The sequence below is a fragment of the Eurypyga helias genome, unplaced genomic scaffold (genome assembly GCF_000690775.1).
Source record: "Eurypyga helias isolate BGI_N326 unplaced genomic scaffold, ASM69077v1 scaffold48607, whole genome shotgun sequence".
Taxonomy (NCBI): domain Eukaryota; kingdom Metazoa; phylum Chordata; class Aves; order Eurypygiformes; family Eurypygidae; genus Eurypyga; species Eurypyga helias.
The window spans coordinates 1-15722 of record NW_010261984.1 but is presented as its reverse complement, the minus strand read 5'-3'; the positions used below and the strand labels follow the sequence as shown (position 1 = coordinate 15722).

The window sequence follows — 15722 nt, the reverse complement described above, 5'->3', positions numbered from 1 at the left end:
AGAAAAGACCCAAAATAAGGCAGTCCTGCACCTTTTTGACTCCTTCTTATGTATTTTGCGTACGCGTGGGATTCACCACACGCATGTACGCGCGCACACCCACCCCAACCCCCCGCCCAGGCCAAACTAAACTGCTAGAAGCACTGCGCATTTGGTTTATCGGGTACTTTCAAACACCAGTGGCGAGGAGTTAAACACAACTCTTGCACAAAGCAGCACTCAGCACTCTGAGAAGCCCTTACAGACCTTAGCAAAATGGTATCACTTTTTTTTTTAATTTCATTTTTGTTTTTCACATTTCATTCTAATGGATATTTATGCCCGAAGCTTTTGTACTACAATTATGAAAACAAAGATTTTTGGGCAGCTTTTGTTCCCAGTATCATAATTTGCAAATGTCCAATCTGATAATTTATGACACTTGTGTTCCTGTGGGGTTGGAGGGTTTTTTTTGATGTTTTGTTTTGCCTTTAACAATAAAACGATTACTTAAAAAGCTAGATACGTGCTGTGGGACACATTTCTTGAGGTGGTACTACTGTACCTCTGGACAATTGCCTTCAAGTCCTATGAAGTGAAATAAACTTACAGACCTTAATCTAGACACAATCAAATTTTTGTCAACATCACAAAGTTCCAAAAAGATGTAGCAGTACAGGCAGGTTTTTTTGCCAGAGTCCAAGTTTTCAACAACAACATGTTTTGAAGCTTAGGATTCTGGGTTTTCAACAGACCAACCCAGGGAGCCCTGCAGTCCCTGCTTGCTTTATCCTAATCAAGATTAACTCCTAGTTTTCCATGAACACTAACGTTACAAAGCAACTTCTTGCAGTGAAAGACACCTTAAATTTAATTTCAGCCAAAACCAAATCGCAGATCATCTATTCATTCTGCAACAAATCCACACGTTACAACTTCACTTTGTGGCACGTAGGCAAGGTTTGGCAAGCAACACACACAGACAAAAATGAAACTAAACAAAGGCAATTACCTCCTCTTTGCCTACGTGAGGACCAAAATTTGTGCACAGCTTCATTTTGTAATGAGTAAGGACTCATTTTTTCTGCACCCCCACATCAGAAATTAAATGGTGGCACAGAAGAGAGCTGCAAGATTAAGATACAGTTCAGGTGCCCTTTGCATCCACTACTGACAAGCGTCCCCTTTTCTTCCCCCCTTTGAAGATAACCCCAGGTATTTAAGATAACGATCCCCTTGCTCCCTGTCCCAAATTATAAAGGCATACCCACTGTGCGCTCGATTTGTAAGGTTATCATCTGCTCAAGGTATCAATTACATTTTAATATTGTTTTCCAATCTTGCCTAGCCTCTTAATTTAAGCTAGTTTGTCACTGTAAGGACTGAGACCATATTTATCATTTATTCTATCTTCTTATTTATTTTAAATCAATATTTCTCTCCCATGTAACTACTGCAGCAGAATTACCTAGTTTTACTTAGGCTCATTCATCCATTCAACAAAATTGCAATAGTGAAGAAAGATTAAAATAAGGAGATTAATAACAACCATTTCACTACACAACAAGAAAAACACAGGAGTGTCTGGAATCTTACCAAGGTTGATTCAAATTAAAACACAGCCATGTCTGCGGAAACCTGACCTTTTTGGTGGTAACAGCACACAGCAGAACATACGGATTTGCTCCCAGTCTCTGCTGTAACATGACAAGCCATGTTTTTCCTAGGTTCAGCGCAGGATCCAGCAGCTCCTGCTAATTAGGGACAGCCCCAGCAGCATGCCAAAAGAGTTAATGCTGCTTTGGCCATCCCACTTTTCATGATCATATCAGGTTAAGCCAACTGGTCAATCTAGTCCATGCCCACACTGCTGAGTAGTTACCTCTGACAACTAGTAATTTGCCATGCCCACACCACATGGTATTTGCCCCAGGCTTCCCAGCTGGCATCCTGACAGCCCTGAGACCTTTCTGCTTTGGGGTGGGGGCTTTGGGGTTTTTTTTGCTTGTTTAATTAATGCTAGTGTTCTCAAGTCATGATGACAGGGAGCATACTCTGGAGGGCAGTATGAGAGCACATCAGGGTGTGAGGGTACAGATCCTGCCAGTGTCCTGTCTGAAGGACTGCTGTAGGCAGAGTGGGTCTCTGCTGCCTGGAGCACAGCCTGAACAAGCGCTGTTTCCTCTTACAAGGAACCCCACAAACAACATTGCATGCATGGATGAACAGGGAACCAGTACACCGGAGTGAAACAAAAAAGCAAACCAAACTGACAATGTAACGCACCCTAGAAAAACGACTGTTCGATCCTTCTGTGCAAGCTCACGTGGAAAATTTAATATTCGAGACTGGTCTGAAGCGTCAGATGTGCACTTACAACTCCCTATTTCTACCATCATTTGACTCTCCTGTGCCACCTCACTCTTATCTTAATACTGTGCAAACACTTACAGATCAGATGCTAGGCAGATGGTTAAAGCTACATAAAGAGGTAAAGTCGTAGGCACTATTCAACAGAGCATTTCGAGGAACGCAAACAAATGCACTAAGGCCCTTACTTGCTGACTGATATTTCAATAGTTTTCCCCGTGTGACAGAAGAATGCTGCCTGGTTATTATTTGAACTAGGAACTGAACATAAAACTGAGCACGCAAATTCACTTTTCTTTCCTCCCATGTCCAAATATTCTCATTAACGTCTTGCCATAAAAATAAAGACCTTATCGTGACCAACTTAAGTGACCCGCTAGAAACACTGCCTTTTGAAACAAGTAACAATGCATCAAAAAAGAAAGAGTTTATGAAGTTGGTGGTGGATTTTCAATTTGCCAGCTTCTTTCGAATACATCCGTTATTTTAAGGTTTGTGAGTTACCAGAATGACAAAGCAGTTACTGAGATCGGTGGTTAATAAACCATGAAAACCCAAAATAAATTGACCAGGTCGTCCCAGACAGCAACTCATTCCTGTCATAGCAAGGTGTTTTACCCTTTTGGAAAACCTACAGCAAGCACAGCTTTGCTTGAAATCTCAATGGCCAAGAACTCTGTAGTCAGTTTTTCCACAGGAAGTTCAGGCTCAAACTGCCACCATTCTTCCCAGTGAAATTAAAAACTTTCTAAATAAATTCCGTATTATCTATGGTCTTTTCTATCCCAACACTTTTAATACCATTTGGAGGGAGTTGCCTCGGGGGTTTTTTGTGTGGTTTGCATGTTTTGTAGTGTTGGTTTTTTTTTGTTTTGTTTTGTTTTTAATAATTCTCTACATACAGACCTCTAGCTTGAGGTCCAAATGGCTCTTGCACTGCACAATGAATTTGGCAAAAATAAACAATCAACACTGAAAACTGACATCTGGAAAGGGTATGTCTGTAGGTCCTATTAAGTCCAAGATAAACACCTTTACTTACCTACTATCTGTCCTCTAACAGTATCATTGTCATTTGGCCCAAGCTTGCACAGATCCAATCTCTGATCTACGAAACAAGGACACAAAGAGTAAGTCATACAGTATTTTGCTGCCTTTGAATGGCACACTGACGTACCATCAGAACAAAATTCAGCCTGGCATAAAGTTAATACTTCAAGAGATGGAGGAAGGGAAGCAAAACTCACACTCTTCAGTCAAGACTTCATTTTAGAGAATGTTAAATCACGAAACAAGACTAGAATGCTCTTGCTTTAACATCTCTATTTCACAAAGCTCTTTTGATTAAAGGGAAATTACATTATCCTAGATGGGAAGTCTAAAGTCATTGTAAGAAGTATTTTGAACTCTCTTCCCTTGTGAAGAGCAGCTATTGTCATAATGCACTTCCAGTTCAACACTCACATCAGCACAGCACCGAGCTAACCTTTAGTGTTCCACACTAAACTTCATAAAACTCAAAAGTGCAGCGCACTGAAGCGCCAATCTAGTGACAAATATTTAAAAATGAGAACTTTAGTTCTGCCTTTTCCTTCAAGGAACCTGTTATTGAAGGCAGAATCACTCCACTTCTCTACCAGCATGTCACTTTTTTCTTGTTTATATAAATTATCTGTAGAGCCAAGCACTACTTTTCCATCACAGTGTGTCAAATTTTGCTCAGAAGTAAATGGCACCCATTAGGTTAATGAGGAAAACAGCATGTTACATGCTAATTAACTTTTATACTAAGTGCTCAAAACATTGTGAAGCATTTATTATCTTACAAAATGTACTAACTAATTTTGAAGACCCATTAATTTTTAAAGCTACAAATTTGGCTTCAAGATAGATTTACCCTTTCGTTTGCCCCTTAACACTTGCATTTTTGAGGTTAATAAATCCGTTTTCCTTTGGAATTCCAACACAGAAAGTTCAGTCTTGACAATCAGACTGCAGCACTGAAGTTACCACTGTCTACAGTAATGGGGCAAACCAGTTGAAAAGCCAAACGGTAAGTTACATTCTCTAACGTACTTGTGCTATCCTCAGCCACAGAACACCATTACAAACTACCAAACCAATCTGAATATACAAGTTTTATGAAACCCAACAAAAACCCAATGAACTGTCGCTCTTCAAAAATCCGTGCAGGAGAGTTTGCTCTGGAAGAAAAGAAACCCTAGTCTTCAGCTTACTTACAACCAGTGTCTTTAAGGCGGTTGATTGCGTTTGAAAGAAGCCTCACACAACCCAGAAAACCAGCTCCCTGCTTTTTATGAATTTTCTTGTGATTCCACACACTGATCGTTATTGAATCCGACTTCCCAATATATCTGAAAAACGTGGAAAAACAGTACTGTGAATGACATTACTGAATACATGGAAGATGCTCCAGAAACCACCTTGGGGAAAAAAAGATTATCAACCATTACATAAAAAATTTAACACACAAGACAGAGTAAGTCATCTTCAGAGAAGATGCACACATTATCCTCTAATGGAATTCTTATGGAGGAATTTACTTGAATACAAACTAATCTGAAATCTTGATTCTGGAAGAAGGCATTCCAAGTGAATCCAAAGCCTACCAAAATCTGTTTACAACTGTAACATGAACAGGCCGTGGGCTTAGACCACATCTCTTCAGGCAGCTACAGACATGCTTAGATTCCATAATGATAGATTCCTAATTGCCTATGCTCAGCCTAATCAGAGAGAATGGCAGTGCCCGTGGCAGCACGCGTTTGCGAGCAGCGCTAGCAGGCAAAGCAGTTCAAATGCCAGGAGAGAAGCTATCAGTTGGGCACCCTTTGGCAGCACTTCTGCTGCTGCTGCTTTTCAGGCTGCCCTTCTGAGCGCTGATAATGCAAGTCACCCTCCCTTAGAGCTCTTCTGAGTGCTCAGAGAAAATACCAGGCAAATCTAGTGCCAGGTCTGCAGGTAACAATCCTTGGGAAGCTGATTCACTATTAGGAAAGCTTCAGAAAGGCCCCGATTATAACACATTAGGTATTACAAAGTGTGACCCATTACAAGAGATTCATACAGTATTTTAGCTGAGATGTGTCACATTGCCCTACTGCCCCCCACTCCCACACGGATGCCTCCCCGCAGCATCACCATGGAAATGCTTTGCAAAACCTGGATCTGCGTTTCACCCACCTGGGGGAACCTGGACACTGTAGGCTATTTTAGTTTTGGGGTTTTTGTTTGAAGCGTTCTTTGTTCTTCAGAAACAGTAACTTTGTGAGACAGTTTTTGTTTTCTAAACTTTCAGAGGACAGCTTCAACTTTTTTTTTTTTTAAACTGATTAAACAAACTCAACCAATGTCTGAACACATCTCCCCCACTGACTGGGACCATCAGCTTTAAAGCATCTCAATACTTTCATAAGGACAGAAACAATACTGTCAAGGTTGGCAAACCAAACAATTGAACTAACTGTCATGGCTTAAAATTGCAGCTGTGATCAGCCAAGTTCTCCATTAACACTTCGCCCATTTTCCTTTTTGGAAAAGCAGAACTTTGACAACTTCTTTTCCCCACCTGCAGACAGGGACTGACTCAAGAAGCAGAATACAGAAAAGCCTCACTGTAGGCACATACCCATAAGCATGGTTTAAAATAACCAGTGCACATGTTAAAAACCAAAACAAAACCAGCAAAGAAAACACAAACTTCACGCAAAAACACCCAAAGTTTTTTGAATAGTAAACTTATTGCATAACGTAGGTCAGAGTTTTGGCCTTACAACCTTGACAATGCCAATTTTGCATAAAGAAATGAGAGATGAAGATGGGCATTCACGTGCACAGTTGCAGTCTACAATGTTTCATGTACTTAAAATAAACTCTTATGAGAACAAGTTAGGTGCACTTAAAAATAAAGACTTATCATGACCTGTCTTGATTTTTCCAGTTTTCCTTGTTGCTTTAAAAAAGTCAAAGGTATATGGTTAAACACAATTTCATAACAGAACAGTTTGAATAATATGTAGAACAGCTGAACATACAACACAGTTTCCAAAAATTACCCCAACACTTCAGGGTGAGGTTCTTAGTTGAAACGCAGACAGTAAACCATCCGTACCAAACAGGTGAGGACTTCCATATTACTACTATAACCTACGCTGATTTTTGCACCAGAATACCTGGCTGATTCACACATTTAAGGGAAATAAGCAAGACAAGCTACATTTTCCAAATAAAAATGTTGAGGTTTTTGTTTGTTTGTTTTCCAAAGGAAGAAAAGAAATAGTTTAGTAACTGCTACTTGGCTTTATAGCAAAATGTTTCACCTATATTTCTGCATAATTTCAGGCACGAAAACACATGGCTGCATTTAGAGAGCGACGGTAGGACAAGCTGACATTTCCAATTCATTTGGTGGGTAAGTTACATTTGTTTTACATCATCTGGCAATGAAGTTCCAACATAAAAGCCTGATCTAGGAATTTTATTTGTTATTATAAAAGAATGTTCAAAAAAACGGTTAGTTAAAAAAAAAAAGCAAAACCAGAACAGAAACAAAACACACAACCCCCCCATTTTGTTGGATGCCTCTCTCTTATTCCGCATAATTAAAGTTCTTGAAGCTGGTTTGCCTTTTCTTTAAGCTCTACCCTATTTCACATCTTCGGTACTTCAACGGAAAAAACAGGATTAGTATTAATGAAATGGAAACCTGGAAATTAATTTCCACATCTATTTTCTTAACTCCCATATTTCCTGAATCTGTAAAAATCAGGGCTCTGGATAAGAATTGAGTGTTCAGAAATGTTAAGAAAAAGTTCTACACTTAGCACTTCCACTTCTGAACAACATCAAGTACATGCCACACTGGGAACCTCTGAAATATTTCAATCCCATTTTAAAACACAGGGACAACTATTACTCTGTCTAAATAAATATATCTTTGCCAAGGTTGTATTTCCTTCTGAGCCAATATAACACTCAGGAAGGTTCAGTATCAAGTGACTTTTCATCCCCAGGGCATTATATACACTTCCCCTGGGGAGTTCAGCTTGGTAGAGAAAAGCAGAATGAAAAAAGTGGGGGGGGAAAAAATTCCTGAAAAACACACCTCTTCCTGATCACGAGCCAGATGTACTCCCTCCAGAAAGAGAAAAATGCAACATCAAGAGGTATGAACTCAGGCTTGGAAGCCAGGAATTCCCTATTTCTAATCCATGCTGCCACACAAACTCTTTTTATGACCTGGACAAATTACTTAGGGTTTTTTCTCCATTTTCCCATTTCTAAATTTTTTCTAATATAACAGTAGCGTTATGCTTTGAGTTATCAGCTGTTTTCAGACTGGGGGAGCAGAAGGTGCGAAGAGACATAATGAAGAGTATTATCCCAATTTTTTTCCTTTCTCTCATCCTTCTCCCTGACATTGCTCTCATCTCTGGTAGCAAATGAAGGGTGTTTGAGCCTCTGGGATGCTCAGAGACCCAGCCAGGGGCTGTGGGTTAGACAGGAACACAGCACAGACACATGATGCTGACTGGCAGCTCCATCTGCTCCCCCCATGCTCCCCAGCCCAAAGCTGAGCTGAGCCTACAAGACTAAAACAGCCACACCAAGCAAACAGCAAGCAAAGTGGCCCTCTAACCCAGTTGTTCCTAACAGAGCCAACTAATAAGTTCAGCAAAGACTTGTCCACTTGATGTGCTTGAGCTGGAATGGCCGGATCGGCTGACACAGGCCAAACACGACCCAGAAATGCTTCCACCCTAAATGCAAAGGGCATCAGCTTCATGAAGCTGGTCTAAAGAACCACATCAAGAAGGCAAAGCTGTTGCAAGGGGCTCTTTGACAGCACTTTAGGACAGGATTGTCTAAAACAGCACTCAGCAGAGCTGTGGCCTTCTCTCCCTGTGGAAAGCCCAGGATCATTAGCGGTAACTAGGCAAAGCAGAGTGGGAGGGTTGGGGGACAAAGGCAATTCTGCCAGGGCAGCGCAGGGGCTTGAGAACGGGATGGCGCCAAAAAGCACCAGAACCTGCAGCGAGACGTTGGAAAGAGGACGTGCAGAAGTTGGGTGAGGCTACATTTGAGAGGTGTAACAAAGGAGAGCAACAAGTCCCTGCTGGAGCCTGGGGGTGCAGATTTGGAGGGCACAGAGTAAAGATGGGATGAGGAGTAGGTTTTGGTGGCGGTCATGGTACAAATGTCTTTTAGAGGTAAACAGGCTGTATGACTTGCTGAGACTGAAGGGCAGCGGCTGCTGGGGAGGGCTGGAGCAGGCCAGTGGCCATAGGCGAGCGTGGGGAGGCTGTAGCAGAGATCTAGGCTATCACAGAACAGAATAAAGGGGAAGGAAGAGAAAAAGGACATTTGTTAAGTTTCAGTACTGCTGGTTTACACAGTGTTTAAATGTGAGACAGTCTGTAAACGTGATGAGTCTGGTTATTCAAAGCCTTGAGAAAAGGCCTGAACAACAGGGAAAACACAAACAAGACTGAAAATAAGGAAGGGGAATACATCCAGGGCAAGTATGGTATTTTACTGACATTAAACTGCATCCAGACAGCAACTATTTGGCAATTTCTTTCTGGAAAGCCTCCCAGCTTCCCCCCGCCCACACACACCCATTTAGGCTGAAGAATCTAAGCAACTAACCGATTCAACTGCTTCCATTCATGCCAAGATCCGAATTAAGAACCACATAACACAAAAGCAAAACCTTTTTTGTTCTTCAAAACACTGCAAAAGTATTTTCAAAAAAATCTTATGCAACAGAGTATGTATGATGCAGAATCAGGCTAGAAAGCCACAAAATTCCCTTGGAATTAGCAACTTAATTCAGATATTACTGCATAAATATATTACAACAGATCCACGTTACTGTGCCATTTGCATGCACCATCACATGAGAGATGAGACTGTTAATTAGCAGCAGTGTTAACCTGTTATACAAATTCCAGGCTAGGGACACTTCCATCAGCCCAACGCAGCCAAGAGACAGTTTTACTGCACGCAAGCCTATTACAGTAATTTAAAAACCAATAGAAGTCTTCATATGGGGGTGGGGAGCAGGAATTGTCTTTTAAAAATTCCTACATAACTGCACCTTTCTCTGGTTGATTCACTACACTGCGTGGTGACAGGAGCAGGCAAGCTGCCATCGAGATTCCATCTGTTATGCTTGGTGTGCAAAGCATTTCCTGTAACAGTGGAAGCATCATAAGGCAGAGACTAGCATTCCCATGCAATGGTGTGTTGTTAGGGTAAACATTAGGAAGTTTAAAACCCCTATTACTGCAAAGGATGAGAAGAAAGATTAAGTTCTGTAATCTGTGAGGTTTGCCATCAGGTGCTTAGCAGTAGGATGGTTACTATTCTTATTATCTTTCCAAAAGTAAACATTAATTATATTAATATCTGGTGCAGATTAAAAACTGAGACCAGCTTTTAATCAGGTATATTACGCTAAAAAGTTACTTTAAAGATAAAAGCCAGGCAGAGAGTTGTATCAAAGAGATCTAATCTTCCACTGCTGTTTTAAATAGGAACCAAAGATTAGGTGACCGATGTTTATAAATGGAAATCCATTTCCATAGAGTAAGGAATAACAGGCAAGACAATAAAGGAGTTAAATTATTATGAATAAAATTTTGAGGGAAATTATTATTTTCAAACGACAAGGCCTGACATAATGCTAGATTTTACCTTGGATTAGAAATGCTGGGTATACTTCTGTCATCAGGGAATTCAACTGCCAGAATCAAGCAAACTACTTTTCCCTCAGCACAAGTAATTTATATTGAAAATAATAGCCTAAATTAACAAAACTTTTTTTTTTTTTAAGGGATCTTCTTCCCCAAAAGAAAAAACAACCCCAAACCACACACACAAAATATTTCATGGAGGTCTAAATTCCTTAGGAAAATCCAGCAAGAGATGCCCTAAATCTGCTCAAGCAAAATATTCTGCCAGAAATCCCATTTCTGTCACCGCTTTTCATACCGTGTTGCAGACTGCAGTAACAGTCTCGCTTCAGCGCTAAGACAACTACAGTATGCAGACACAGCCGTGACTTGTTCTATAAAACAACGTAAAAATCCCTTCTCTTCATCCTTCCTTGAAAGTCGTAAGCAGAAAGGAATTTTTTCTGAACATTTCACTATTTTTTCCATTACTCTCATTGCATATTAACATCCTGTCTCATTTCCCATGTCCTCTGCTCCTCTTCTCTCCAGAAGGGAACCAAGTCTTCAAATCATTATCCCACAGAGCACTTAGCATCCCTTATAACCTGTTCCTGCCCACTGCTTACTTGCGTTGCCACACAGTGCTTCACACACCAAGGCACAACTAGGGAAGACGCAGGGAACCGCTGACATTTTCAACACATTAGTAGCAGGTAACTGCCAAATGACAGCCCACCATTCCTTCACCCAAAGTATTCCTTCCCTTGCCATAGAAACGTCACGCTAGCAGCACTTTCTACCTCACCCTTTCATCCCCGTGGAGCCATGCATTAATGCTCATTACCGGACCCACCCAACTAAAACCCAACACAAGTCTGTGCTCCTATTTCAGGGATTTCACTTCAGCTCCAGTCTGACCCTGTCAGCAGCAGTTGAGCATCGCATCGGGGGTACTTGGGGGATGCACCTCGTGGTTCCGCTTCCCTCCACGCAGCGGGGCTGAGGTACTCCGCGACTGCTTCATGAAGGAAAGCGCAACACAGCACGCAGGGACGCAAAGCTCCCTCCTGAGGCAAGCGAGCATGCGGATGCAGGCACACCATTCCTGACCCACTGCAACCCACCTGATCGGGAAAGTACACACACTTCTTCCCCCTACCCAGCTACCTTCCTGTAGGTTAAGTGAATTTAGTCCATTTATCCAGAAGCCAGAGGGAGTGAGTGCAAGAGAAGCAGCACGGACACATGCAGTGAGCTGGGAAATGGGCTGAAACAGGAGAGAAAGCGGGCTTTCCATTTTTTGGTGGTGGCAAGCTGCACAATTAGTGGAACGTACTCTCAAATCTCACCATTAGGACACTGCATGGACTATTAAGTGCTGTGGAAAAAAAGAGAATGTTCAAGCTAGATCTTCACAAATGGATAGAGAGTCTCAGAGTGGATGTGGAAGGGCAGAAGTCTGAAATCTGCATTCTGTATGTATTAAACCTTTTTGATAGGTTTAATTACAAAAAAAAAAATCAAACTAACTTAGAGTTCTTTAAATATGCAAAAGAGCCACTCCTGCCACATGAACTTCAACTTGTTTAATATCCATTTTTCTAATGAATACAAATTAGTCTCACATGCAGAATTTATGCTTGGACTGACTTAGAATGATAAAAGTATAATGCTATAGCTTTCCTCAGAGAAAGAGCTCTTATTTCACTAAACTGCCAACAATATTTTGTGACATGAAATTCTCAGTGTACTAATACTTGATTTGCTCTAGGTTTGGTGATGTCCAAAGCTAATGTAAATATGCTCAAACAATTTCTACTATAGATAGGGAACGGAGCCATGGGAAAAATTTAGAGATCAGAACAATGTCTTAGACAATTAAGGAGAACACGAGGCAAAACTATTCACTTCTCTTCCTCATCTTCCATCCCAAGGAACAAGACAAAGAATGAAAGGATAAAAGACGGAAAATAAAGCATGGACAAACACAAAGAAACCTATATAAGAATAAAGGCTTTAATAACTTATATTTTACAGAATAATCTATGCTTTAGAAAAAATAGGAAAAATGTGACATATACATGCCATAGCAATTATATTGCTCAAAGCCACTGAAACATGCCCACGTGATGATAATAAAAATTTATAGTGAGAAGAACATTTGGGACAGAAAATAACATAAAGGAGAGAAAACAGAACAAGAGGTGCATAGAAGAAAAGACACTGTAGCACTGCAACAGACAAAAATAGCATTTAAAGAAGAGCAATATAAGGGAAATACTGTCCATTATTTGCTTCATTTCACAGAAGTGTTAACATGAAAATATTACAGTAAAATAATGCTATAGTACATGTTAAGCATGTTGCAGGCATCATCACTAAAAAAACAAGCATAGTTTTCAGATTTTGAGGGAAATGAGAAAGTGGTATTTTGACACATGTATTTTTCACTCTAATAAACTCTGGGATATTTTTCCAAGCTGTAAGCAGGACAGCATTATGAACATTTGACAATGTCTGTGTACTTTAGAGGATTTCACTTCAAACCTTTGGTTATCACTGTTACCACCTACAGGTCATAATGCTGATTCCATTTTGGATCAAGTGTATTCTTCACAGTATCTGTAGAATGGCATTGGCCAGATCCGTCCACCACAACCTTAGCAAAGGGATCAGGAAGTCCTAAGAGGAGGAAAAGAAAAAAAAAACCTAGCAAATGGATCGAATTGCTTTAAAGTCCCGTGTCACTGCACAATATTATTTTTTAAATTTTTAGAATTTTAATATAAAATTTAAAAAATATTTTATTTGAAGTTGCCTTTTATTCATGAATGAGGGATAGTTAATGAATGGGAATAACATGACATATAAAGCACAGGAATTGGCTAAATTAGCAATTTATTTCATTGATACTGACCAAGAAAGTGTTGTGTCAAACACGTTTGAGAAAAAAGAATTCTGAACACTTATCTCTTCCAACTTCAGGATTGAGTTCTGTTCTGAATTCTGTTCAGCTCAGAACAGAAAAAAAGCAGGACTAGAGCAGCCTACGATTAGCTCTACTGCAACAACTATTCTAATGGGTTTAACTGACACCGGAAGGGGATGGTCCCACCACTAATCCCCCCAAGTCATGAGGTCCTGGCCCTTTTTTCCTTCATCCTAATTCCTCCCCTCCTGTGAGTGCCCAGCGAGTCAGCTGAAGGAACCACTGTGGTGAAACATCATTCCCATTTTCTGTCATGCGAGTTTTGTACCAGTTCTGCTTCCTCAGGTGACTCACGATGGAGCCAGGCAAGCAGCCGGGTGGCTCGAGACAAGTGTCAGGCAATGCACGTGGGGAGGGGAGGAACAGGACCTTCTGAGATTTGTGCATCAGCTCAGAAGTGCATCAAGAACTCACATCATGAGGGGTTTTGGTATTTTTGGCATTATTAAACCATTAAACACCTGAAAACTTGCAATCAATACCAAAATCCATACATAGAGCAAGTTTTAGAAGTGTCACAAATCACAATATAATTCTGCATCATCCTTTCTTCAACTTCTTTTCAAAGTTCAGGTCTGATCTTTCGAATTCTTCTGACTCCCAAGTGGGAGGCAGCAGGCAGGCGATCTGTGAGTGCATGCCTATACAGTCAATAATATTCCTCTCTCCCTCCTTCCTCCACCTCGTAGCACTGCTTTGAAAACAGTATTAAAATTAAAATACCATTTCAGAGTAGCTAAGTATTATGACACGATTACTAATAATTATGATGTACATCTGTCTGCTGGACGAAGAGGTTTTATATGAAAAATATTCTGAGAAATGTGGCACTAACTGAAAAACATGTAATTTGTTTCAGAGTAAATGCATCCCACTCCCATCAAAAGCAGAGATTGTGTCCACGTTTTAATAGTTATTATTATTATGAATCTGTGACAAATGTCATGTAAGAAAAGGTAAGCAGCCCTGAAATACAGCAGCATGAAAACATCAAAGCCCCCAGTTCTCCTTAATGCAAACACCTTAATACAATGACCTTGTGCAAACAATGATGTACAGAACCTGCGTAATATTTATCCCATCTATAAATGTGTAAAAATGTAAAGAGTACTCACGGAAAAAATCCTTTTTCACCAAGTTTTTTGCACACAGTACTGTAAGAAAAACAGAAAACCAAAATTAAGTTACTGGTTCACAACGGGGTGTTTTTTTTGTTTGTTTGTGGTTTTGTGTTTGATTGGTTTTTTAAGTTACTTTACCTGTCCAGCATTCCAGAAAATCCTGCTCAAAATAAAATGAATGAACATAAACGAATTGTACTCCTACATCATTTACATTGTCATGTTAAATAATTCCTGAAAGTTGAGCCAGAATTGTCATCTTCTGGCAACTTTCCTTTAGGTAGATTACAGTGGAAGTGATATGGCAGTGGTTTCCTCAGGCTATAGTTTCAAATGCTTCCCTCACTCACACACACACACCCCGGTTCTGCCAACTCTGTGTTTACCGTTTCTAACAGGTTCACCATAGGGTGGCACAAACAATTGTGCCAGTAAGACTAGGGCTATTTCACAAGCAGTCTCTGATGTTCTGTCCCACACACCAGCAAAAGCTTCCTTGACCATAAAAAACAGCACGCTAGGTCCAGGCCTTTCTGTTACCCTGCGTGGAAACTAAATGAACTTTTTTACCTGAAAAACATTTGGGTGGAGTAGACTAACTTTAACACCAGAGTTTTGATGGCTCCAAAGATATGTTTTATTTGTAGAAGCTGATAGTTGTTTCAAGCTTTTTTGTTTAAATTAAAAGGGAGGAACATTCGCATTTGTCAACTAAAAATACCAAGGGAAAAACAATCTCATGAGAATAGAGTAAATACAAAAAAGTAAATAAATAAATGGGAAAAGGTAAAAGGGACAACTTTCACACAGAGATGCCAAGGTACACACAGAATACTCACAAAATGCACCACTGCTCAACTACATATGCTTATCTATTATCACAGGTTTAGTAAGCAGGAAATATTAGATTCCCCTGTGAAAGATTAAAACATCTACTGATAACACAAAAGGGTTCTTGGGTATTAAGTGAAAGCGTGAATTCTCCCAGCGAGTACAATAAAGAAAAAAGGGGAGGCTGGGAGGTATTTGGTTGGAACCCATACTGCACAGGACTCCCCAACACCACCCCCTTGGATATTTGTTCTAAGAGACCACCAGTATTTATTACTACTAGGAAATGCAAAGACAGGAAAGTGCATCCAATAATTGCATCCCACAGACACCACCTAAACCCAAACCAAATCAGTTATGCCTCCCCCACAGAACATCCTTAAACTGATGCCGCAGGGCTACCGATTCTCCAGTTTCTTTTACAGTATCTGCCCAAATCAAAGGAAGCGGAAGTGGTGCATGAATGCTATCCTGGAGACTTCCATGGACAAGGCAGAGAAGCACCACCCTGAACACTTCTGCATGCTAGCACAGTCAAAGTTACCTATTATTCTAAATCAATGGAATTTATGAACATAAAAATTGGGAAAACATGAAGATGTCGATTTCAGTGAAACTGTTTTCCATGGGAATTCATCACTGCAACATTCAGTGAAAACTATTCAGGTCTAACAAGTTTTGGTCCTCCATAAAACAGAAGGGGACCCCTATTAATCATAGAATCACAGAATG

General features: G+C 40.3%; 1 protein-coding gene across 1 annotated transcript in view; it reads right to left on the bottom strand.

Annotated features, from left to right (window-relative positions):
• SMURF2 (SMAD specific E3 ubiquitin protein ligase 2) overlaps positions 1–14193 on the bottom strand; it is a gene marked incomplete at its 5' end in the record, with an annotated part of 33815 nt that extends 19622 nt beyond the window's left edge. The window contains 4 exons of the mRNA XM_010155541.1: positions 3392–3457; positions 4591–4724; positions 12623–12731; positions 14154–14193. Coding sequence (XP_010153843.1) covers positions 3392–3457; positions 4591–4724; positions 12623–12731; positions 14154–14193 — 349 coding nt within the window. The remainder of the gene's footprint in view (positions 1–3391; positions 3458–4590; positions 4725–12622; positions 12732–14153) is intronic.
• Positions 14194–15722: the final 1529 nt, after the last annotated feature.